This window comes from Scyliorhinus torazame, chromosome 5 (assembly GCF_047496885.1).
Source record: "Scyliorhinus torazame isolate Kashiwa2021f chromosome 5, sScyTor2.1, whole genome shotgun sequence".
Lineage (NCBI taxonomy): Eukaryota > Metazoa > Chordata > Chondrichthyes > Carcharhiniformes > Scyliorhinidae > Scyliorhinus > Scyliorhinus torazame.
Window position 1 is genome coordinate 171552149 of NC_092711.1, and position 25152 is coordinate 171577300.

The window sequence follows — 25152 nt, forward strand, 5'->3', positions numbered from 1 at the left end:
CTCTGTCAGCAGGTATTTCTATTCCTTTCTCTCTTGTGTCTGCAACTTGCTAAGTGCATTCATGCTGTTTTCCTCAACCAGTCCATGTGGCAGCAAGTTCCACACCCTCTGGATAAAGACATTGAATCTAACCAGTACTATCCTGTGTGGCCGCAGAGCAATGCTGCCTCTTTTCTCAATTTCCTGCAGAGGCTGAATCATTGTTGATGAAAAAGCGTTGAGCCCAGCAGCATTACTCTTGTCTGATCATCTCTGCAAAGCAGGCGTACCAGCAAAGTCAGCTCAGCCTTCACAACACTCACAATACAGCCGATACCTTGTCAAGGAACTGCAATGAACCACAAACAACTATTTGTAGGAATCCCTGTCTGCCTATCCTCCGGTAAAACATCTTGAGATGTTAATGGCGATATGTGAATAAGATGAGGTGTTTCTTCATTCAAGTTTGTAAATTGGAATTCTACACCCTTGAAGGCTGTGGATGCTCAGTCGCTGAGTATATTCAAGACTGAATTCAACAGATTATTGGTTACAGAGGGAAAGAAGGAAAATGGCGACAAGGAGAAAAAGTGGAGCAGGCTCTATGTCCTCCAACTGCTCCTGTTTATTCTGCTCTTAAGTGGCTCTTGATGGACCGTGTCCTCTTTACATTTAGTAAAATGACCAATAACGATTTCGGATTTTATTTTGGTTCCATTCAGGTTCCGAGAATCGTAGAGATGCATTGCACAAGAGGGGGCGATGGGGGTTGTTCAGCCCATCTTTCCTGTGCTGACTTTTAGAAAGAACGGACTTGTTCAGTCTCTCATTCCCGTTTTGTGTCCCTAGCCATGCACCTTCTCATCCTTGGGTAACTATCCACCTCTCTTTTAAAATTAATTAGTGAATCGTATCGCTGCCTTTTCAGGCAGATCCTGGAACTCACTGAGTTTTGCTCAACTGCCATTGTGACACAGGTAGTTCAATGAAGGTTTTGCAGTGGGCAGTATGAGAGTATTTCAAAAATATCAACAGAAAAATATGTTTGAATATTAAAATTATTGGATGGGAGGGTAGAGCTGGTCCAGGGTTCAGAATGATTTTTCTCCTGGTCACTGGGACCCTGAAGCCTCCACTTCCTGTTCCCTCACCAAAATGGCCGCACATGCACCGCTTCTACCAAGTTTCTACTTTGTTTCTACCAAGATGGCGGCCGGACACCCTGGGTCAGTGGGCCGACACTAGACTCTGGACACTTTGGAAGCAGAAGGGGACAAATAGAAGTGGAGAGACAGGAGGTGAAGGAGAAAAATGTTATACAACTACAACTTGAACAATAACTTTGACAGAATCTCAAACCCCCAACTTCCCCAAAGTAAGAGGTGTATATGAAAACCACCACCTCCAATTCACACATTGTCCTGACTTGTCTGACATCCAGAATTGGGTGAACAGACATTTCCTCCAATTAAACATTGGAAATAGTGAAGTCATTGAGTTTGCACATTCTCCCAGTGTCATAGAACATTACAGCGCAGCACAGGCCCTTTGGCCCTCGATGTTGCACCGACCTGTGAAACCACTCGAAAGCCCATCTACACTATTCCCTTATCGTCTATATGTCTATCCAATGACCATTTGTATGCCCTTAATGTTGGCGAGTCCACTACTGTTGCAGGCAGGGCATTCCACGCCCTTACTACCTCTGACATCTGTCCTATATCTATCTCCCCTCAATTTAAAGCTATGTCCCCTCGTGCTAGACATCACCATCTGAGGAAAACGGCTCTCACTGTCCACTCTATCTAATCCTCTGATCATCTTGTATGCCTCAATTAAGTCACCTCTTAACCTTCTCTCTAACGAAAACAGCCTCAAGTCCCTCAGCCTTCCCTCATAAGATCTTCCCTCCATACAAGGCAACATTCTGGTAAATCTCCTCTGCACCCTTTCCAATGCTTCCACATCCTTCCTATAATGCGGCGACCAGAATTGCACGCAATACTCCAAATGCGGCCGCACCAGAGTTTTGTACAGCTGCAACATGACCTCATGGCTCCGAGTGTCTTGGTGGGTTTCATCCCCACAACCCAAAGATGTGCAGCGTGGGTGGATTGGCCACGCTAAATTGGAAAATAATAATTGGGTACTCTAAATTTATTTTAAAAAAGAAATAGTGAAGCCATTGTCTTATGGCCCTGCTACAAACTCCATTCTCTAGTCACCATCCGCCTCCCTGGCAACTGTGTTTATTTTATCCTTTCACAGGGAGTGGATACTGCTGGGAGAAATCATTGCCCACTCCTAATTGCCCTCGAGAAGATGGTGGTGAGTTGTCTTCTCAAACCACTGTAATACATGATGTGTAGGTTGAGCCACAGCGTAGCCAGGGTGGAAGTTCCAGGATTTTCACCCAACAACAGTGAAGGAACAGTGACATAGTTCCAAGTCAGGATGTTGTGTGGCTTGGAGGGGAACTTGCAGGTGATGATGTTCTCATGTGTCTGCTGTTCTTGTCGTATGAGGTGGTCACGGGTTGAAAAGTACTGTCTAAAGAGCCTTGATGAGTTGCTGCAGTGCATCTTGTAGGTGATACGCGCACTGTGTGCGACTAATGCAGATTTCAATGTCATATTTGACCTGAAGATGAGCTTTTGACTACATATTTGCACCATCACTAAGACTGTTTATATCCAGCTCAATAATATTACCTGACCGAGCCCTCACCTCAGTGTGTCTGCTCTGAAACCAACTGTTATCTTTAAACTTGATGATTCCAACACACTCCTGACCAGCATCCCAACTTTTATCATCTGTAAACTTGAGATCATTTGCTGCCCATTTTCTCATTCTTGCCAATTCCCTTTTCACTTGGCGCAGTCTTATCAACTGGTTGAACTGTTGATTACCAGAGGCAGCAGCAACACATCCAGCTCTACCTGGCCCTGCTCTCCTCTGCCTAAACTGATCACTATTTGAAAATGAAAATCGTTTATTGTCACGAATAGGCTTCAATTAAGTTACTGTGAAAAGCCCCTAGTCGCCACATTCCGGCACCTGTTCGGGGAGGCTGATATGGGAATCGAACCGTGCTGCTGGCCTGCCTTGGTCTGCTTTAAAAGCCAGCGATTTAGCCCAGTGTGTTGAACCAGCCCCTGGTTCTGGATTGTTCCTGGAAGCAAGGACAACCCAGATTCTGTTCTTCATGATCATCTTCTTAAATCTCTCTCCTGACTTCGAACAAGTGCAAGGAGCTCATTGATTTCTTTGTCACTGACACTGAGATCATCCGTTCAGCTGAATCTACTTCCAAAAGTTATTTGTGAACTCGCCTGTGTCTCATTAGGTTTTGTGACAGCGTGAATCTCTTCCCACACATGGAGCAGTTGAAAGGCCTCTCCCCGGTGTGAACTCGCTGGTGGGTTAGAAGGTCAGATGAATTAGTAAATCTCTTCCCACACTTGAAGCAGATGAACGGACTTTCCCCAGTGTGACCACGTTTGTGATGAACTGCTGAATCCCTTCATACACACAGAGCAGATGAATGGCCGCTCTCCAGTGTGAATTCGCTGGTGTGTGCGAAGGTTGAACAATCGATGAAATTGTTTCCCACACATGGAGCAGGTGAAAGGTCTCTCCCCTGAGTGACTACGCAGATGAGTTTCCAGTTGGGATGGAGATATGAATGCCTTCCCACAGGCCCCGCATTTCCATGGTTTGTCTATGGTGTGGATGTCCTTGTGTCTCTCCAGGTTGGACGATTTCCCACCTGTAGATTTCAAATTTCCCATAAAAAGAGTTTATAAACAGCATCACTGTCAATACCGAATAAAAATGAAGGCGAGACAATTCTAGTTTGTATGGAACAGGTTTTCTGCACTTGTTTCTGCGAAACAGTAAATCCTCATCACATACGTTCTCCCTCCTCCCTGTGCTGGAATCCAAACCCCAGGGTGACAAACCAGCCCACATTTTATGGGCCATATTTGAATCCACTGAGATTTGCTGCTTGGGTGTCTGACTCATCAACTGGACCTATGTAGAACTCTGTTCCAACCGTTCTGGCAGCCAACCACCCCCTCCCTGGCCTCACATTTCTGTCAGCAGCCCACCCAACACCGCCCACCTCTTCACGCAAACCCGTGTAGGCTTACCTTTAATTTTCACCATGAGAGTTTGTCAGTCTGCCAAACCTTTCAAACCACCTTCAAAATTCCTTTCCTTACAGTTTACCCGCTCCTTCCACTCTGGCTGGGTTCAGTTCTCAAGTCCCTCTGTGTAGAGTGAGAATAAATCGGTAATTTTCTCTCCTGGTCACTGGAATCCTGATGCCCCGCCCACTCTGTTGTTTCACCAAGATGGCCGCAGCTGAAGCAAACAAGCCCCGGGAGCTGCAAAATCAGGATCTGTGGGCTCTTCTTGGCGGTTTGGGGCCTCCAGCGGGTGTTTGTGAATCCTCCCCACCCACCTCCCAGGGCTCCCTTCCTTTCCAGAGATCAGAGTCCTCATTGATTTGAGTGCAAAGTGTCAGCTCTTATTTATTGTCCCCCTCCCCATCCTCTGATGTGAACCATCCTCCAGTCGCTGAAGCAGGATGGTGACCTTTAACCTGGGCCTGTTCCTAGGAGGGAGAAGCCCCGCAGCTGCAAATCAGGGAGCTGACAATGATTGTGAAGGGTTTACGGATCCTCCCTCCCACCGCCTGATGCTAACTTTGCTTCCGCGGGACAAAGGACTCTCCTCCAGACGAACAATAGCATTGCACCTGCGCGCTACTGTCTCACCTCATCAACCGCACTCCCTCCGTGTCCCGATCAGGCAGCAGAATGTGGCGACTTGGGGCTTTTCACTTCATTGTAATGTTAATGTGAGCTTACTTGTGACAAGAGATTATTATTATGAAAGACAGACCTTTCAAATGTCTAAACTGTGGGAAATGCTATAAAACGTCCAGTGAACTGATGTCCCATCAGCTTGTTCACACTGATGAGAGACCGTTCAGGTGCTCTCACTATGGGACTAGATTCAAGCGATCGGAGCAACTCACTGTACACCAGCGAATTCACACTGGGGAGATCCAATCTTTCCTCATAGTTAAAATTCTCCATCCCTGGTAGCATCATCATAAATCTCCTCTGCAGCGGGCAGCACCATGGCACAGTGGTTACATTGCCTCATGGCGCCGAGGTCCCAGGTTCGATCCCGGCTCTGGGTCACTGTCCGTGTGGAGTTTGCGCATTTGCCCCGTGTTTGCGTGGGTTTCGCCCCCCCACAACACAAAGATGTGCAGGGTAGGTAGATTGGCCACAATAAATTGCCCCTTAATTATGGGGAGCTGGTAGAAGGGCTGGGGGCCCCACTCGGGCTGGAGGGTTTGAAGGCCATGCAGTCGGGCAAGGCCTCGGGACCAGACGGGCACCAAGCCGAGTTCTATAAAAAATTGTCTGGAATATTGGGGCCGGTGCTGATGAAGGTCTTTAACGAGGCCAAGGAAAGAGGGGCTCTGCCCTAGACAATGTCACAGGCCATGATCTCGCTCATTCTGAAAAGGGACAAGGACCCGGGGCTATGTGGGTCTTACAAGCCGATTTCCTTGCTGAACGTAGATGCCAAACTTCTGGCCAGAATTTTGTCCTCCAGGATTGAGGTCTGTGTACCGGACGTTATAGTGGAGGATCAGACTGGGTTCGTTAAGGGCAGGCAGCTAGGGGCCAATGTAAGAAGGCTGCTAAACGTGATCATGGTGCCCCCGGAAGGTAGGGAAGTTGAAGTGGTGGTCGCGATGGAAAAAGCCTTTGACCGAGTCGAGTGGGATTACTTATGGGAGGTGCTGGAGTGGTTCAGGGTTGGAAGGGGCTTTGTTGACTGGGTTAGGATGGTGTACCGGGCTCTGGTTGCAAGTGTACGGACAAACAGGACGACTTAGGACTATTTCACACTGCACCGGGGGACAGGGATGTCTCCTCTCCCCACTGCTGTTTGTGCGGGGGATAGAGCCGCTGGCAATTGCTCGGAGGGCCTCAAGGGGCTGGAAGAGGTTGGTCCGGAGGGGTTGGGGACCGAGTCTCGCTGTATGCGGACGACCTATGTGGTAGCCACCACGCTCGACTGTTGTATGTCTCAGACCCAGAGGAGGGGATGGAAGAAATTATGGGAATTTTAGGGGAATTCGGCCGGTTTTCAGGGTACAAGCTTAATATGGGGAAGAGCGAGATGTTTGTGGTCCAGGCGAGGGGTCAGGTGAGGCGACTGGGGGAACTGCCGTTTAGAGTGGTAGGGGGCAGTTTTAGGTACTTGGGTATTCAGGTGGTGAGGGATTGAGGCAGGCTTCATAAATTGAACAAGGCCCGGTTGGTGGAACAGATGAAGGAGGATTTCCGGAGATGGGATGCGCTCCCGTTGTCTCTGGCGGGTAGGGTGCAGTTGGTAAAAATGATGGTCCTCCCGAGATTCCTATTTGTTTTCCAATGAACCATGTCCATATGTTCTGGGCATACCCAAAACTGAGGGGGTTTTGGCAGGGGTTTGCCGATGCCATATCCACGGTATTAAATACGAGGGTGGCAATGAGTCCAGAGGTGGCGATTCTTGGGGTGTCGCAGAATCCGGGAATCCAGGAGGAGAAAGAGGCGGACGTTCTGGTCTTTGCTTCCCTGGTAGCCCGGAGGCACCTATTACTAGCATGAAGGGACTCAAAGCCCCCAAAATTGGAGACCTGGCTTTCGGACATGGCTGGCTTTCTCTGCCTGGAGAAAATTAAGGTCGCCATGAGAGGGTCTCTGTTAGGGTTCGCCCGGAGATGGCAACCATTCGTCGACTTCCTCGCAGAGAATTAATCGTCAGCAGAAGGGAAGGGGAGTTAGGCTCGCGTAGATTAGGGAGGTAAGTAATTGTAGGACCTGTGGGTGTGGGAGGCAGTATATGTACTATGTTAATATTTTCCTTGTTATGTACATTGTTGATTTTGTTGCTGTTACAATGACAAAGAAATATCTCAATAAAATGTTTATTAAAAAAACCTTAATTGGAAAAAATTAATTGGGCACTCCAAATTAATAAAAATAAATAAATAAATCTCCTTTACTGTGCCTCTAGTGTAATCGCATCCTTCCTGTAATGTGGTGACCAGAACTGTCTGCAGTGCTCCGGCTGTGGTCTAACTGGTGTTTAATGCAGTTCCAACACACTCTCCCTGTTCTTATATTCTTGGCCCTCGGCTATCAAAGGAAACTGTCCCACCTGCCTTCCTAAGCACTAATAACAGAGAGTGAGAGGCAGGTGAGAGTGACAGAGGGAGAGGAGGTAGCAGAGGGAATGAGAGGCACCAGAGAGAGAGAGGAACACCAGAGGCAGAGAGAGGCTGGAGCGAGAGGAGAGAAAAGAGAGAAATAGTCCAGTAAGTAACAAAAATAAGTAATGGAATTGAGTTCAGACACGGATCTGCATGATCTGACACCACTTTATTGACAGATTGCCAAGGTAGTCACTGTACTTGAATCAATGTTATTCACTTTTGGAATTGAATGAATTAAGGATCAGATTAACTATATCACCCCAGTATCAGATAGGCCTGTTTAATACAGAACAGGGTTAAACCCAGTGTCCAATATTAGAGGTCTCTGTGGCTGTTGGATGCCTGGTTTCACTGTACAGCTGACAACCCACAGCTTCAGTGAACTCGTCGACCCAGGGTCTGTTTCTAAACCCTCATCACAATAGATTACCTGGTTAGCTATTTATATATGATCATCATGGTCAGACAGTTAACACAAAGCTCAGCCAGAAACAACGGTTCTTCTTTCTACTGATTCCAGTTCCGACAAGGGGTCACAGCATCTCCAGCCCTCAGCTCTGTTACTAGGCTGTCATTGACATGAGCAACAGAGAGACAGCAAGTTGCCTGAGGCTTAAATGGGAAGTTGAAACTTGTGACTCAAAACCAATTGTGTAAGATCTCTGAAAAGATCAGGAATTTTAAAAGATAAATTCTAACCCCAGTGAACAAATTAATGAGTCATAAGACAAAAACTTCAGGTTTTATGACTTTTATTGCAACAAACTAGAAGCAACAATGCCTAAACACTATTTTTATAGGGAACGTATCCCTTAAACTATAAACAGAATGATGACCTTTTACGTTTAACACAATCAAAAATCACACTCCATGGTTACATCGCTGAAGTTGTCACTCAATTCTCCTGGAACCAGCCCAATGTGATTCTTCGTTCCTGTGTTTACTTCCATTCTGTTCCTTTGCCTGACAGGCAAACCTTCACCCCAGAAGTGTCTTTTGCAGTGATGGTTCTCCTGATGATATTCAGGTCCCGATAAGCCAAGTGACTCTTCCAAATCCTGAAGTGTCATTCGGTTTTTTTCTGCAAGTCTTCATCTAATATCCTGTAAAAGGAATTTACAAATGGAAATTGAGAACAGGCAATTCTAGTTTCCATCCAACACACTCTCCCTCCATTCTCACTCTGTAATATTCATCCTCTTAATAGGACTTTAAACTAAAGATTGGGGGGGAAGGGAAAGTCAGGGAACCAAGAGGTGAAGTAATCAGTGGGAAGCGTAGCTGCTTAGGAATACAAAAAAGCACGAAAAGACAAAACTCAGGAGAGGTTATGATAGTCCCCATCCCACAAAATATGACACAGTGTATGGAAAGGCTCAGTCAACCAAGGTCCACCACACTAAGAAAACAAAAAGGGACGGTCAATAGAGAATGAAAGGTGCTATATTTAAATGCGCGCAGTGTACGGAACAAGGTAGATGAGCTTGTGGCCCAGATTGTGACTGGCAGGTATGATGTGGTAGGCATCACAGAGACATGGTTGCAGGGGGTTCAGGACTGGCATTTAAACATCCAGGGATTCACAACCTATCGAAAAGACAGGGAGGTGGGCAGAGGGGGCGGGGTTGCCTTGTTAATTAGGAATGAAATTAAATCAATAGCACTAAACGACATAGGGTCAGATGATGTGGAGTCTGTGTGGGTAGAGTTGAGGAACCACAAAGGCAAAAAAACCATAATGGGAGTTATGTACAGGCCTCCTAACAGTGGCCAGGACCGGGGGCACAAAATGCACCACGAAATAGAAAGTGCATGTCAGAAAGGCAAGGTCACAGTGATCATGGGGGACTTCAATATGCAGGTGGACTGGGTAAATAATGCTGCCAGTGGACCCAAGGAAAGGGAATTCATTGAATGTTTACAGGAGGGCTTTTTGGAACAGCTTGTGATGGAGCCCACGAGGGAACAGGCCATTCTGGACTTAGTGTTATGTAATGAGCCAGACTTGATTAAAGATCTTAAAGTAAGGGAGCACTTAGGAGGCAGTGATCATAATATGGTAGAATTCAATCTCCAATTTGAAAGAAAGGTAGAATCAGATGTAAAGGTGTTACAGTTAAATAAAGGTAACTACAGGGGCATGAGGGAGGAACTGACGAAAATCGACTGGGAGCAGAGCCTAGTGAGAAAGACAGTAGAACAGCAATGGCAGGAGTTTCTGGGAGTAATTGAGGACACAGTACAGAGGTTCATCCCAAAGAAAAGAAAGGTTATCAGAGGGGGGATTAGGCAGCCATGGCTGACAAAGGAAGTTAGGGAATGCATCAAAGCAAAAGAGAAAGCCTATAATGTGGCAAAGAGTAGTGGGAAGTCAGAAGATTGGGAAGGCTACAAAAACAAACAGAGGATACCAAAGAGAGAAATAAGGAAAGAGAGGATCAAATATGAAGGTAGGCTAGCCAGTAACATTAGGAATGATAGTAAAAGTTTCTTTAAATACGTTAAAAACAAACGGGAGGCAAAAGTTGACATTGGGCCGCTCCAAAATGACGCTGGTAATTTTGTGATGGGAGACAAGGAAATAGCTGAGGAACTAAATAAGTACTTTGCGTCAGTCTTCACAGTAGAAGACATGAGTAATATCCCAACAATTCCGGAGAGTCAGGGGGCAGAGTTGAATATGGTAGCCATCACAAAGGAGAAAGTGCTAGAGAAACTAAGAGGTCTAAAAATTGATAAATCTCTGGGCCCAGATGGGCTACATCCTAGAGTTCTAAAGGAGATAGCTGAAGAAATAGTGGAGGCGTTAGTTATGATCTTTCAAAAGTCACTGGAGTCAGGGAAAGTCCCAGAGGATTGGAAAATCGCTGTTGTAACCCCCTTGTTCAAGAAGGGAACAAGGAAAAAGATGGAAAATTATAGGCCAATTAGCCTAACCTCGGTTGTTGGCAAGATTCTAGAATCCATTGTTAAGGATGAGATTTCTAAATTCTTGGAAGTGCAGGGTCAGATTAGAACAAGTCAGCATGGATTTAGTAAGGGGAGGTCGTGCCTGACAAACCTGTTAGAGTTCTTTGAAAAGATAACAAATAGGTTAGACCAAGGTGAGCCAATGGATGTTATCTATCTTGACTTCCAAAAGGCCTTTGATAAGGTGCCTCACGGGAGACTGCTGAGTAAAATAAGGGCCCATGGTATTCGAGGCAAGGTACTAACATGGATTGACGATTGGCTGTCAGGCAGAAGGCAGAGAGTTGGGATAAAAGGTTCTTTTTCGGAGTGGCAACCGGTGACGAGTGGTGTCCCGCAGGGTTCAGTGTTGGGGCCACAGCTGTTCTCTTTATATATTAACGATCTAGATGACGGGACTGGGGGCATTCTGGCTAAGTTTGCCGATGATACAAAGATAGGTGGGGGGGCAGGTAGTATGGAGGAGGTGGGGGGGCTGCAGAAAGATTTAGACAGTTTAGGAGAGTGGTCCAAGAAATGGCTGATGAAATTCAACGTGGGCAAGTGCGAGGTCTTGCACTTTGGAAAAAAGAATAGAGGCATGGACTATTTTCTAAACGGTGACAAAATTCATAATGCTGAAGTGCAAAGGGACTTGGGAGTCCTAGTCCAGGATTCTCTAAAGGTAAACTTGCAGGTTGAGTCCGTAATTAAGAAAGCAAATGCAATGTTGTCATTCATCTCAAGAGGCTTGGAATATAAAAGCAGGGATGTACTTCTGAAGCTTTATAAAGCATTAGTTAGGCCCCATTTAGAATACTGTGAGCAATTTTGGGCCCCACACCTCAGGAAGGACATACTGGCACTGGAGCGGGTCCAGCGGAGATTCACACGGATGATCCCAGGAATGGTAGGCCTAACATACGATGAACGTCTGAGGATCCTGGGATTATATTCATTGGAGTTTAGGAGGTTGAGGGGAGATCTAATAGAAACTTACAAGATAATGAATGGCTTAGATAGGGTGGATGTAGGGAAGTTGTTTCCATTAGCAGGGGAGACTAGGACCCGGGGGCACAGCCTTAGAATAAAGGGGAGTCACTCTAGAACAGAGATGAGGAGAAATTTCTTCAGCCAGAGAGTGGTGGGTCTGTGGAATTCATTGCCACAGAGGGCGGTGGAGGCCGGGACGTTGAGTGTCTTTAAGACAGAAGTTGATAAATTCTTGATTTCTCGAGGAATTAAGGGCTATGGAGAGAGAGCGGGTAAATGGAGTTGAAATCAGCCATGATTGAATGGTGGAGTGGACTCGATGGGCCGAATGGCCTTACTTCCGCTTCTATGTCTTATGGTCTTATGGTCTTAATTCTCTGAAGGTGCTGATTCAGGCTGACTGACAGATCCCTGCTCACTGCTTCCCATCTTGGAGAGGCCTGAAATTCTCCATGCAGGCTGCAAGACAGAAATGTGTCCATATTACTGAACTCAAAATGTGTGCAACACACAGACTGGATTCACTTCCTTTCTCTTCAGTTGCTGCAAGTTACCAATGACCCCTCAGAATGAGAAAAGAAATGGAAAGATAAAGTAGGCTTGGAGCGGCTGCTGCCTCTTGTGGGGCATTCCAGAACAAGAGGGAATCGTCTTACGAAAAGCGGTAGCAAATTCAAAAGAGTTGTAATTTAAAACAAATTTTTTAAAATTCCAATTAAGGGGCAATTTAGTGTGACCAATCCACCTGCTCTGTACATCTTTGGGTTGTGGGGGTGAAACCTACGCAGACACGGGGAGAAAGTGCAAATTCCACACAGACAGTGACCCGGGCCGGAATCGAACCCAGGTCCTCAGTGCCATAGACAGCAGTGCTAACCACTGGGCCACAGTGCTGCCCTATTCAAAACAGAGTTGAGGAAAAACTGCTTCTCCCAAGGGCTGTGAATATGTGGAATTCACTACCCCAGAGTGCGGAGGAGCTGGGACAGTGAGTAAATTTAGGGAGGAGTTAGACAGATTTTTAATCGGGTTGAAGGGTTCTGAAGAATTTTCAGGACGGTGGAGATAAGGCCAGGATGAGATAAGCCATGATGGAATGGCAGAGCAAACTCGATGGGCCAAATGGCCTAATTCTGCTCCTATATCTCATGAACCTCTGAAAGGGGGAGACATTGATTTGCTCCCAGATGTTGCCCAGAGGAGGAAGTTTTAGTCTGAAACCCATTGTTCAACCTCCACATTGTGACATCACAAAGCTCATCCTCTAAATCAGCCAATAGGAATCCATCCGCTCCGCGGTGACGTCACTGCTTTAGAGCACATTCGCCCCCACCCTCTGTTTCCTCTCCCCCAACACTTCCTCGAGACGGTTTCCAGGCAACCGGCTGACAGTTCCGGCCGTCGACAGACACGGGATGCGCATTTCTCAGGGAGAGGGGAAGCTACGCATGCGTAGGGAGCTCACTTCCGCTGTCCTTACCTCTCAGGAGTTCACCAATGGTAAGACTTGGAGGACCGGAAAGACTATGCCCCTCCGCCAATCAGAGCTCCCCCATTGTCTCAATCCGGAAGCTGGACATGGAAGTTTCTGCCGAGCAAAGCTGTTGTTCCTCCAACCCTGAGTGAGCTTGAGCTTCACACAAACTCTTGTCTCCAACATCTGTGAGTAAAACACTTTCTTTTCTCCCCCTTTCCATTTCTTATCTCATTCTGATCTTTAATTGGTCACTTGCAGCAACTGGAGGGAAAGGAAGTGAATCCAGGGAGGGTGCAGACTCTGCAATGCTTGGCCCAGGTCTCTCTCTCTTAAAGACATTGACATCCTTTGCTCCCTCAGCTTGACACATTTATTTGGCTAAAAGGATGGTCTCTTTCCTAATTTTCATAATTAAAGGACTGGTTTCTCCAGGAGATGGCTGACATTTAAGGGGTCAGTAAACAGGCCAAATCCAACTCAGCCAATTACTTACCTGTCGGAATACTCTCCATCATCAGCAAAGTGATGGCAGGAGTCATCAAAGATCCTATTAAGTGGCACATTCTGCAATAACCTGCTCCAGGAAGCTCAGTTTGGGTTCTGCCAGGGTCATTCAGCTCCTGGCCTCATTACAGCCTTAGTTGAAACTTGGACGAAAGAGCTGAATGCCAGAAGTGAGGTGAGGGTGACTCCCCTTGACATCAAGGCAGCATTTGACTGAGTATGGCATCAAGGAGCCCCAGCTAAACTGGAGTAACTCATAAAGGTTCCTCAGACAGCACCTTCCAAACCTACAACCACTACCATCTAGAAGGACAAGAGCAGCAGATACCTGGGAACCCCACCACCTGGAGGTTCGCTTCCAAGTTGCACACCACCCTGACTTGGCAATATATTGCCGTTCCTTCACTGTCCCTGGGGCCCAACATCCTGGAATTTCCTCCCTAACAGCACAGGGGATGTAGGACAGCATGGTGGAGCATTGGTTAGCGCTGCTGCCTCACGGCGCCGAGGTCCCAGGCTCAATCCCGGCTCTGGGTCACTGTCCATGTGTAGTTTGCACACACTCCCTGTGTTTGCGTGGGTTTCGCCCCCACAACCCAAAGATGTGCAGGGTAGGTGGATTGGCCAGCTAAATTGCCCCTAAATTGGGAAAAAATGAATTGGGTCCTTTAAATTTATAAAAAACAATTTTTTTTAAAAAACAGCACAGGGGATATACCTACACCTCAAGGACTGCAGCAGTTCAAGAAGGCAGCTCACCACTACTTCGGAAGAGCAACTGGGGATGGGCAATAAATGCTGGCCTGACCAGCATTGTCCACATCCCATAAATTAATTTTAAAATATTTAATATCGGACAGAGATATGTCCAGTGTTGTTATATAGTATGTATTATAGATATTATTGATGGTGCTGTAATAAAATACATGTATTATTAGTTCTAGTTTTGTAATATAGTACTGGACCTACATTATATATTTCCAGTCATACAGTCATTGCAGCACTGACAGAATCCATTTGGTAACTCAAGTCAATGCTGACTCTCTGTACAGCAATCCAGTCAGTCCCATTCCCCCTCGATATCCCTGTTCACCTGCAAGTTTATTTTCTTCAAGTGACTATCCTATTTTATTTTAAATTATTGATCATCTGGACTTCCACAACCCTTGTGGGCAGTGAGTTCCCTGTCATGACTACTCCATGACTAAATAAAATTCTTCCTCAGAATTTCCCCATCTCTAATCAGTAAATGTACTTATATGGAGATTCTCTACTCTTGTACAGGTTTTAGTGAGTTTAGAGTTGTTGATCACCTTCAGGAGAATTGGGAGGGGCAATATTAGATACAGCAGAGTGAGAATGGAGGGAGAGTGTGTGGGATGGAGAATTAGAGCATTTCAGGGAAAGAGAGAGGAAAGAATGTTCGCTAGAAACTAGAATTGTCTGTTCTGAATTTCTATCCTGTACTGACAATGATTACTATTGTAAAATCTGTTTACAGGAAGTTCGAGCAAGAGGAGTTCGAGGGCAATATCTCAAACTAAATATCACGTCAAGAACTGACTGAGTCACTCAATTCGTGGGATCATCAGCCTCTGACTCTAGAAGGAGAAATGTTTGTCTATTCTGTCTGCTTCAAGAGATTTTAATCATCAGTGTGTCTGCAAAAGCACTGAGACACACACCCGTGTGAGACTGTTACAGAGCACTGACTGTGGAAAGAGCTTTAACCAGTGACACACCCGGAAAAAATAATACACCATTCATAACAGGGAGAGACTGTATCGGTGTTCTGTGTGTGGATGAGGCTTCAACTGATCATCCAACGCGGTGAGGCGCAAGATCACCCGGACCATGGAGAAACCATGGAAATGTGAGGATTGTGGGAAGGGATTCAAAGGCCCGTGCGGGCTGGAAAGGCATCAACGCAGTCACACTGGAGAGTGGCCGTTCACCTGCTCTCGGTGTGAAAAGGGATTCACTGACATTGGCAGCCTGTGGAAACACGAACGAGTTCACACTGGGCAGAGACCATTCACCTGCTCTCAATGTGAAAAGGGACTCACTGACATTAGCAACGTGCGGAAACACGAACGAGTTCACACTGGCGAGAGACCGTTCACCTGCTCTCAGTGTGAAAAGGGATTCACTGACATTGGCAACCTGCGGAAACACGAACGAGTTCACACTGGGGAGAGGCCATTCACCTGCTCTGACTGTGGGAAGGGATTCACTCGGTTATCCCACCTGGAGACACACCATCGAGTTCACACCAGGGAGAGGCCATTCACCTGCACTGTGTGTGAGAAGGGATTCACTCAGTTACCCAGCCTGCAGAGACACCAGAGAGTTCACACCGGGGAGAGGCCATTCATCTGCACTGTGTGTGATAAGGGATTCACTCGGTTACCCCACCTGCAGAACCACCAGCGAATTCACACAGGGGAGAAGCCGTTCATCTGCTCTGTGTGTGATATGGGATTCACTGAATTATCCACCCTGCAGAAACACAATGTCACTCACACCAAGAGCAGGCCCTTTAAATGCTCTGACTGCAGGAGGGGTTTCAAGAGCTCTCAGCTACTGATGTCCCACCAGCGCGTTCACTCTGAGGAGAGACCGTTCAGCTGCTCTCACTGCTCAAAGAGGTTTAGAACCTCATCCAACCTGATGAAACACGAGCGAGGTCACACTGGGGAGAGCCCGTTCACCTCTCCGACTGGGAAAAGCTTTACTCAGTCATCACTTGCTGAGCCACAATATCACTCACACCAATGAGAGACCCTTTAAATGCTCCGACTGTGGGAGTGGGTTTAAAAGCTCTCAGGTACTGATGGAACACCAGCGCATTCACACTGAGGAGAGACCGTTCAGCTGCTCTCACTGCACAAAGAGATTTCAAACATCATCCACATTGCAGAGACACCAGCAAGTTCACACTGGAAAGAAGCCATTCACCTGCTCTCTCTGTGAGGAGGGATTCACTCAGTCGTTCAACAGGCTGAGACACCAAAGGGTTCACAAATGATAACAGGTTAGATTCTGCTGTTATTCCTGCTGTTAATCACATCCAGGACTGAACCTGGAATGGGTGTAGGGATTTGCCTCCTCGTCAACTCCTCCTGGTGCTCGGACGTGGTGATCCTGGTGAACTACTGCTGCCCGGACCAGGAATACCTGACTGTGAAGTACCGTCCAGACTACCTTCCACGGAGTTCACGTCGGCCATCATCACGGCGGTCTACATCCCACCCCAGGCAGAAGTGAAGAAGGCGCTTGATGAATTGTAACCGCTATAAATAACAATAAAGCAGAATACCTGGCGGCCATGTTCATCGTGGACGGTACTTTAACCAGGTCAACCTCAAGTGTACTGCCAAAATTCCACCAACACACCTCCTGTCCTGACAGGGACCCCAACATCCTTGACCACTGCTACACAAACATCGAGGGCGTCTGATGATCCATCCCCTGACTGCACTTCGGAAAATCGGACCACAATACGGTGCTCCTTCTCCCGGCATACAAGCAGAAATTTAAGCGGGAGAATCCGTTTAAGAAGGTTGATGCAACGGAAGAGCTCCTACGCGACTGCTTGGAGTCAGTGGACTGGACCATATTCAAGAACAAGGGAAGCACGGTAGCTGAAGTGGATAGCACTGTGGCTTCACAGCGCCAGGGTCCCAGGTTTGGTTCCCTGCTGGGTTGCTGTCTGTGCAGAGTCTGCACATTCTCCCTGTTTCTGCGTGGGTTTCCTCGGGTGCTTCGGTTTCCTCCCACAGTCCAAAGACTTGCAGGTTGGGTGGATTGGCCATGATAAATTGCCTTTGTGACCAAAAAAGGTTCAGAGGGGTTATTGGGTGACAGGGATAGGGTGGAAGTGAGGGCTCAAGTGGGTTGGTGTAGACTCGATGGGCCGAATGGCCTCCTTCTGCACTGTATGTTCTATGTTAACTCCGCAGCCAACCTAGACGAGTATGCCAGCACCGTCACAGACTTCATCAGTAAATGTGTAGAGGATTGCGTGCAAAAGAAGGTAGTCTGTACATTACCCAACCAGAATCCATGGTTTAATTGGGAGATTCACTCCCGACTGAAGGTGTTCAAGGCAGGCAACCCTGACCTATTCAAGAAATCTATATATGACCTCCGCAAAGCCAACAGGGACTCCCAAGTGACAATACCAAACTAATCTAGAGTCGCAGACTAACGACTGGGACTCTCATTGGTTGTCCCAGGTCGTGCACCCAGATCCTGCGCTGACCCACTGGCAGGTGTGTTTGCGGACATCCTCAATCTCTCCCTCCTCCGTTCAAAGGTTCCCATCTGCTTCAAGAAGACCACCATCATATCAGTTCCGAAGAAGAACCAGGCAACGTGCCTCAATGGCTATCATCCGGTGGCCTTGACATTGATCATTATGAATTGCTTCGAGATGTTGGACACATCAACTCCATACTCGCAGCATTCCTTGATCCACTGCAATTCGCATACCGCCACAACCGGTCCACAGCAGATGCCATCTCCCTGGCCCTATACTCGCCCCCGAAGCATCTCGACAACAAGGACTCCTACGTCGGACTCCTACGTCAGACTCCTATTCATTGACTACAGCTCTGCCTTCAACAGGGGCAGCACGGTAGCCTTGTGGATAGCACAATTGCTTCACAGCTCCAGAGTCCCAGGTTCGATTCCGGCTTGGGTCACTGTCTGTGCAGAGTCTGCACATCCTCCCCGTGTGTGCTTGGGTTTCCTCCGGGTGCTCCGGTTTCCTCCCACAGTCCAAAGATGTGCAGGTTAGGTGGACTGGCCATGCTAAATTGCCCTTGGTGTTGGGTGTGGTTACCGGGTTATGGGGATGGGGTGGAGGTGTTGACTTTGGGTGGGGTGTTCTTTCCGGGAGCCGGTGCAGGCTCGATGGGCCGAGTGGCCTCCTTCTGCACTGTAAATTCTATGAAAAACCATAATCCTAGCCAAGCTCATATAAGAACTCCAAAACTTCGGACTAGGCTCCTCCCTCTGCAACTGGATCCTTGACTTTCTGACCCATAGACCACAATCAGTAAAGATAAACAACACCTCCTCCACAATGGTTCTCAATTCAGGAGCCCCGCAAGGCTGCACTGCCTATACACACACACGACTGCATGGCAAAATTTGGCTCCAAATCCATCCACATGTTTGCTGATGACACAACTGTAGTGGTTCGGATCACGAACATCTCCACGATAGTCCTCTATACCGGGGCCCCACAAGGCTGCGTACTTAGCCCCCTACTACACTCGTTATACACACACGACTGTGTGGCAAAATCTGCTCCCGCTCCATCTACAAGTTTGCTGATGACACGACGTCATGGGTCGGATATCAAATAACGATGAGTCAGAGTCCAGGAGGGAGATAGAGAACCTAGTGGCATGGTGTAATGACAACAATCTCTTCCTCAATGTCAGCAAAACTAAGGAGTTGGTCATTGACTTCAGGAAGCGAAGTATCGTACACACCTCTGTCTGCATTAATGGGGCTGAGGTGGAGATGGTTAGCAGCTTCAAATTCCGAGGTGTGCACATCACCAGCATTCTGTCCTGGTCCACCCACATCAACGCTACAACCAAGAAACATATACTTAGGAAACTAAGGAAATTCAGCATGCCCACACTGATTGCCACATGGGCGGCACGTAACACAGTGGTTAGCATTGTTGCTTCACAGCGCCAGTGTCCCAGGTTCGATTCCCGCTTGGGTCATTGTCTGTGCAGAGTCTGCACGTTTTCCCCGTGTCTGCGTGGGTTTCCTCCGGGTGCTCCGGTTTCCTCCCACAAGTCCCGAAGGACGTGCTTGTTAGGTGAATTGGACATTCTGAATTCTCCCTCAGCGAACCCAAACAGGCGCCAGAGTGTGGCGACTAGTGGATTTTCACAGTAACTTCATTGCAGCGTTAACGTAAGCCTACTTGTGACAATTATGAAGATTATCATTGACTTTTACCAATTATTACAGGTGCACCAACTTTTACAGGAGCACCATAGAAAACATCTTATCTGGCTGCATCACAGCTTGTGTTATGGGCCAGGGTTCACAAAACTCCAAAGTATATCATAGAGTTCACCTGACCTACAATTGTTCATTGACTTTGGTTCCGATGAGCACAAGGGCTGCCTTTCAGGTGTTATTCAACAGAGGCCTTCACCACTTTTAATCAAAACAAGATTTATTCTACGAATTTAGTTAACATTTTTATAAACACACACAGTAAGCATTTTTATAAATTACAAACATAAATACCCCACACAGCTACAGTAATCTATGTATAACCCTTAATAAATTCCCCCCTTTAACTGTTCCAATTTAATAACAAGATCCCATAAACCAGTACCGCCTTTTCAAAGGTGTGTCCCAGCACACAGCACTCACTCTTGTTTTCTTTCCAAAACAGCAGGTTTGAATTCCTTCCAGAAAGCAATTATTTATTTTCAAGTTATCAAGCAGTCTGGAAACAGCTTTTAAAATGAAGATAGAGAGAGGCCAAAATACTCCTCTTTCTGAGTACAGCAGCCAAAAATGTGAAAGCGAAAGCAAAACACTCAGAGCCACAAAACAGCCCCAAACCAAAGCGAAAGTAAATCCAACTCCCAGAGCCACAGCCCAGCTCCACCCACACAATGACATCACTGAAGCCATGTGATAAGACAAAAACATTTCTTAAAGGGACACTCCCATGACACTTGGTATGGCAACTGCTCAGCCCAAGACTAAGAAACTACAGAGAGTTGTGAACACAGCCCAGTCCCTTACACAAACCCGCCTCCCATCCATTGACTCTGTCTACACCTCCCGCTGCTTTGGGAAAGTGGGCAGCATAATCAAAGACCCCCCCCACCAAGGTTATTCTCTTTTCCAATCTCTTCCATTGGGCAGGGGTTACAAAGTCTGAGATCTCGCAATAACAGATTCTAAACAGCTTCTTCCCCACTGTAACCAGACTCCTGAATGACCCTTTTTTTGGACTGAACTGATCTCTCCACACATCTTCTCTACTGAGTAGCACTACACTCCGTATGCTTCTCCCGATGGCTATGTGTTTATATTGTGTATTTACCATATGTCCTATGTTTTTTCATGTATAAAATGATCTGTCTATATTGTACGCAGAACAATACGTTTCACTGTACCTCGGTGCACATGAATAAATTTAATCCGATCAAACTTTCTTCATTCTGACACTTGGTGAAGTGGGAGGGTCGGAGAGCTTCTTTCTGCTGGATTGGCCGGTCTCATGACTTTGCTTCCAGTGGGCTGATGCTCTTTGAGCCTGGGGGAGAGCACATTTCCACTGGAATGATCCACAAAGGCTGAAGTACATTTATTTTATCCTGGATAGTAAATAGTGTTATTCCCCCACTACAGGTGGATCTAAAAGAAACCAACTGGGTATTTACAACTATCGACAATGCTTTCATGGTCATCAATGACTTTTAATTCCAGATTTTTAATTAATTTACATTTCACCATCTGCCGAACCTGGATCCCTATTGCATTACCCTGGGTCTCTGGATTACTGGTCTGGCTATTGTTTTCCGAGATGTGTTTTGTGAGAGATGAAGTCACTATAGCCAATAAGTGAGCTGTTTTCGAGTTGTTTCCTTGACGTCCTGTACTTTCCCACTAACTTACAGACAAAACAGCTGCAACTGTACTGTGTATAAACGTGTGTTATTGTAACTACTCCCAGAGAATCTTCGGTTCGCTGAAGCATTCCCTGCATGTTTGTAATAAAGATTCCTAAACTTTAACCAACTCTAGACTCCGAGTGACATTTGTCCCAAAACAACCTGGTGTCAGGAACAGGATCCACTGACGGCTCTGGTTAAAGGAAAGTCCCCGTGGACAGCAGATACCGGGGTGAGTATTGTTTGTTTTATACCACCCGTGTTTAGTTCAGTCAGACTGACCACTGGGGACTCCTCAGAACCTCAGGGATCTGTTTCTGGTCTGTTTCTTTGACGTCCATTCAATGTAATTTCAATAACTGGAACATTTCAGGCAGGGAATTGGCGGTTTTACACCAAGGATATGTTTGGGGGGGATGCTGAAGTACCCGTGACCGAGAGGGTTTTGTAGCTGCTGAAAAATGAGGGGAGAAAGGCATACGGGAGGCTAAACAGAAAGATTTGGCAGTTGGACAGAGTTTGGCGTGTGTTCAGAGGTCCCAGATAGGGGTCAGCCAGCATCATCACATCGATGGATCTGCACAGAAAAGGTCCAACCAGATGGCGCTTATAAGGCCCAAGGTGAGGTTAGTGGCGCGGGGATTTGAAGAAGCTTTGGGCGATAAAGAGGTCAGAGTGGACTCGCCCACAGTGGGAAAGGTAATTTTGAAATTTCTTTGGCCCTTTTCGTGACATTTTCCCGGAACTTTCAGTCAAGAAACATAAAAGCTGCATTTGCGCTGGGGGATCACCTCCAGAGGGCAGTGTTTCTGCAACCCCCCAAGGTGCCAGATGCATGGAAGACTGAAGAAGTTCAATAAGTTTGTCTATGTTTTGAACGATGTTTTGAACAATGTTTCAGAGTGTATGGCACTTCTCAGTTAGATCAGTTTTGTTCAAGTCTGGTTGTCTCTACCTGAAGGCAGAAGCTGCCGTGCTTTATTGGTACCATGGCAGGAAACTCTCGGGCATCTTTATGATGCATGTTGATGACTGCCTATGTGGTGGTACTAGTGAGTTCCAAAATAATGTTACTGACAGGATCAGAACAACATTTAAGGCTGGAGTCAGGCTTCTGGGACCTTTAAATAAATTGGATTGGAAATCGGGCAGTGTGGGCTGATGTGACTTTACATCAACAATCTCAGGGAGACAGTATGAACCCTGTCACAGTCAATGGGGCCGGGGCCTCACAGAAAGATGAAGATGTTTCCAAAGCTGGGACTGAGCTGCTGCAAAGTTGAATTGACGAATGGGGCACACAGGCAAGGCCGGATACAAGTTTTGATGTCTTCGAGCTGAGTTCTGTAATGAAACGTCCAGAAGTCGAGGATATTTAACGGGTGAACAAAACATTAAAAAATACAAGATGGAGAAATGTGTGCTGAAATTTCCATCTTTGAGTGAGCTGCAAAATATAAAATGGATTTTTTTAGTGATGCCTCACTCGGATGAGCCTGGCTCAGTGCCTGTACACTGAGTGATGTTTAAAAATCTCTTTCAGCAGAAGAACAGACAAACATTTCTCATTCTAAATTCAAAGGTCGATGATATTCAGCTCCCATGAATCGAGTGACTCTGTCACATCTTGATGTGATGTTTGGTGTGAAATTTCTGTCTGTAACTCCTCCCCTTCTAATATCTTGTAAAAGGAGTTTACAAAAGCCATCACTTAGTGCAGGAATGTGAAATTTGATCCTATTGTAAGATCCGGGTTTGGATCCAATCTCAATTGTAACACTCAAATCAATTACACATCAGACTGTGTTGTGAAAGTTACCTGCAGCTCCTGACTAGTTGCAGACCATTCCGGGTACAAGAATGTTGTCACAGAATTTATTAAGTTAATTGTAATAAGTACAAAATCACAATAATTAACAAAGGCAGTGGATCAGTCCGTTCACTCTGGATCACCAGCTCTCAGCTTCCAGGTGACTGTGGAGCTGTCTCTTGTTCTATTGGCTGAAGTCTATCCTCTTGCTTCATGTTGTGTTGTGCACCAAGCTCCAGAAAATTGTAGCTCATTACCCCTTTCTAGTACCTACCTCTACGCATGGCTGGTAGTTTCCTGTGGTTCTGATTGGCCCAAGTAGCCCATGATCAGTCCCTGATTGGTTAAATGGGGTACGATCAATGTCTGATTGGTCTCTGAAGGATATCGGTCACCTTGCTGATGTGTGATGTCACTTTCTCATTGTGGTGTCACTTTCTCATGATTAATATTCGTCAGGCTCATCGTCCTAACTGATACCATAGCACCACTGAATCTCTAGAGTGCAGAAAGAGGCCATTCAGCCCACCAAGTCTGCACCGGCCCTCTGAAAGAGCACCTCATCTAGGCCCACTCCCCCACCCTATCACCATAACCCCACCTAACCTGCACATCTTTGGACTGTTGGAGGAAACTGGAGCACCCAGAAGAAACCCACGCAGACACAGGGACAACGTGCAAACTCCACACAGACATTGACGCAAGGCCAGAATTGAACCCGGGTCCCTGGTGCTGTGAAGAGGTTGTGCTAGCCATTGTGCCACTGTGCTGAGATGACACATCTTCAGGTGTCATGTGTAACTTAGTGATTGCCAATGGCTGAAGCAAGTTACTTAAATACAAATAACTGAAAGTGCACAAGATACACAAACTTAAACTAATACAGCAATTCCTCCTGAACACAAAATAAATTTGTAAAGGTGATCGGTGTGGTACAGTTCAAGTAGCAAGATACACGTTACAAAATATCATTTTCTGTTCATAAATTACATGTTCACAAGAAATAAAAGTCACAGAAACGACATAACTACAACACCATTACAGGAACTGATAAAACCACAATAATGCAGAAAATCTGTTGTACAATTTGAAGGAAAGTGACTCTTTTGCAATAAGTTAAAAAGCAAATACAATTTAAGACAGCATTTCTCTAGCATCGACACGTAGTAATAATAATAATCGCTTATTGTCACAAGTAGGCTTCAATGAAGTTACTGTGAAAAGCCCCTAGTTGCCACATTCCTGCGCCTGTTCGGGGAGGCCATTATGGGAATTGAACCCGCGCTGCTGGTCTTGTTCTGCATTACAAGCCAGCTGTTTAGTCAAATCCTGCAATAACAGAGATTCTCATTAATCATTCGTCTTGTGGTAAAACCATAAAATTAAACCTACTTTGGCCGAAGACAATATGGCACAAGTCACTTGTCAAGGACGAGTGCACCTGAATACAGAGACTCAGAGTGAGATACCGTATTGAGTGAATTGATTCATACACTTTGATTCTGCGATAACTGAACATAACTAAAACAAAACTATTAAAATGAATAAACATTGACTTACATAATAATCTTTATTGTCACAGGTTGGCTTGCATTAACACTGCAATGAAGTTACTGTGAAAAGCCCCAGTCACCATATTCCACTGCCTGTTCAGGTACACAGAGGGAGAATTCAGAATGTACAAATTACCTAACAGCACGTCTTTCAGGACTTGTGGGAGGAAACCAGAGCACCCGGGGAGAATGTGCAGTATTATGATCACTGTTACATAGATGCTCCATCACCACATATTTATTGATTAAGCCTGTCTCACTGCACACGGAGGTCTCGGATTGACTGCTCCATGGTTGGCTCCAGAAAGACGCGCTCCAAGAAATTCTCCCCCAAAATCTTTATTAACCGATGTTCCAGGCTATCTCTGCCTATCTGACTCTCCCAATCTATATTCGATTAAAGTCACCCATGATTATTGTGGTACATTAATTACAAGCCTTATTTAATACTTCCTGTACACTCTAGCTACAATGTAACTACTGTTAGGAGGCCCATTAACTACTTACATGAGACCTTGTAACATATTATTTCTTATCTCGAGCAAAGCTGATTCCACACCCTGAACTTTCAGGCTAAGTTGATCTCTCAGTAATCAACTAATGTAATCCTTAATGAACAGGAGCAATCCCATCATCTTTTCCGAGCTTCATGCATTCCAATATGTCAAATACCCTTCAGCATTTAGATTCCAGCCTTGGTCACCTTTCAAACAAGTCTCTGTAATGTCTATCAGGACACACATTTATCTCTATCCGTGCTGACAATTCTTTTTTTATAATTTAGAGTACCCAATTCATTTTGTCCAATTAAGGGGCAATTTAGGGTGGCCAATCCACCTCGTCTGCACATCTTTGGGTTGTGGTGGTGAAACCCACGCAAACACGGGGAGAATGTGCACACACATGTCAGTGACCCAGAGCCA

General features: G+C 46.2%; 1 protein-coding gene and 1 long non-coding RNA gene across 2 annotated transcripts; one reads left to right on the forward strand and one right to left on the reverse strand.

The window, feature by feature from the left end:
* Positions 1-8008: 8008 nt before the first annotated feature.
* LOC140420678 (uncharacterized) lies at positions 8009-12602 on the reverse strand. The gene is made up of 2 exons (XR_011946506.1): positions 12549-12602; positions 8009-8376 (listed from the first exon to the last, which is right to left on the reverse strand). It is a non-coding gene; the product is annotated as an uncharacterized lncRNA (long non-coding RNA).
* A 2102-nt stretch (positions 12603-14704) lies between these two features.
* On the forward strand, positions 14705-20924 carry LOC140420674 (uncharacterized). Its single transcript, XM_072504675.1, has one exon. It carries the CDS (start codon positions 15051-15053, stop codon positions 15972-15974), a length of 924 nt encoding a protein of 307 aa, XP_072360776.1. The 5' UTR covers positions 14705-15050; the 3' UTR covers positions 15975-20924.
* Positions 20925-25152: the final 4228 nt, after the last annotated feature.

Bases quoted from the DNA above. Each gene is read 5' to 3' on its own strand.
- LOC140420674 (XM_072504675.1), top strand. From the start codon at position 15,051: ATGGAGAAACCATGGAAATGTGAGGATTGTGGGAAGGGATTCAAAGGC.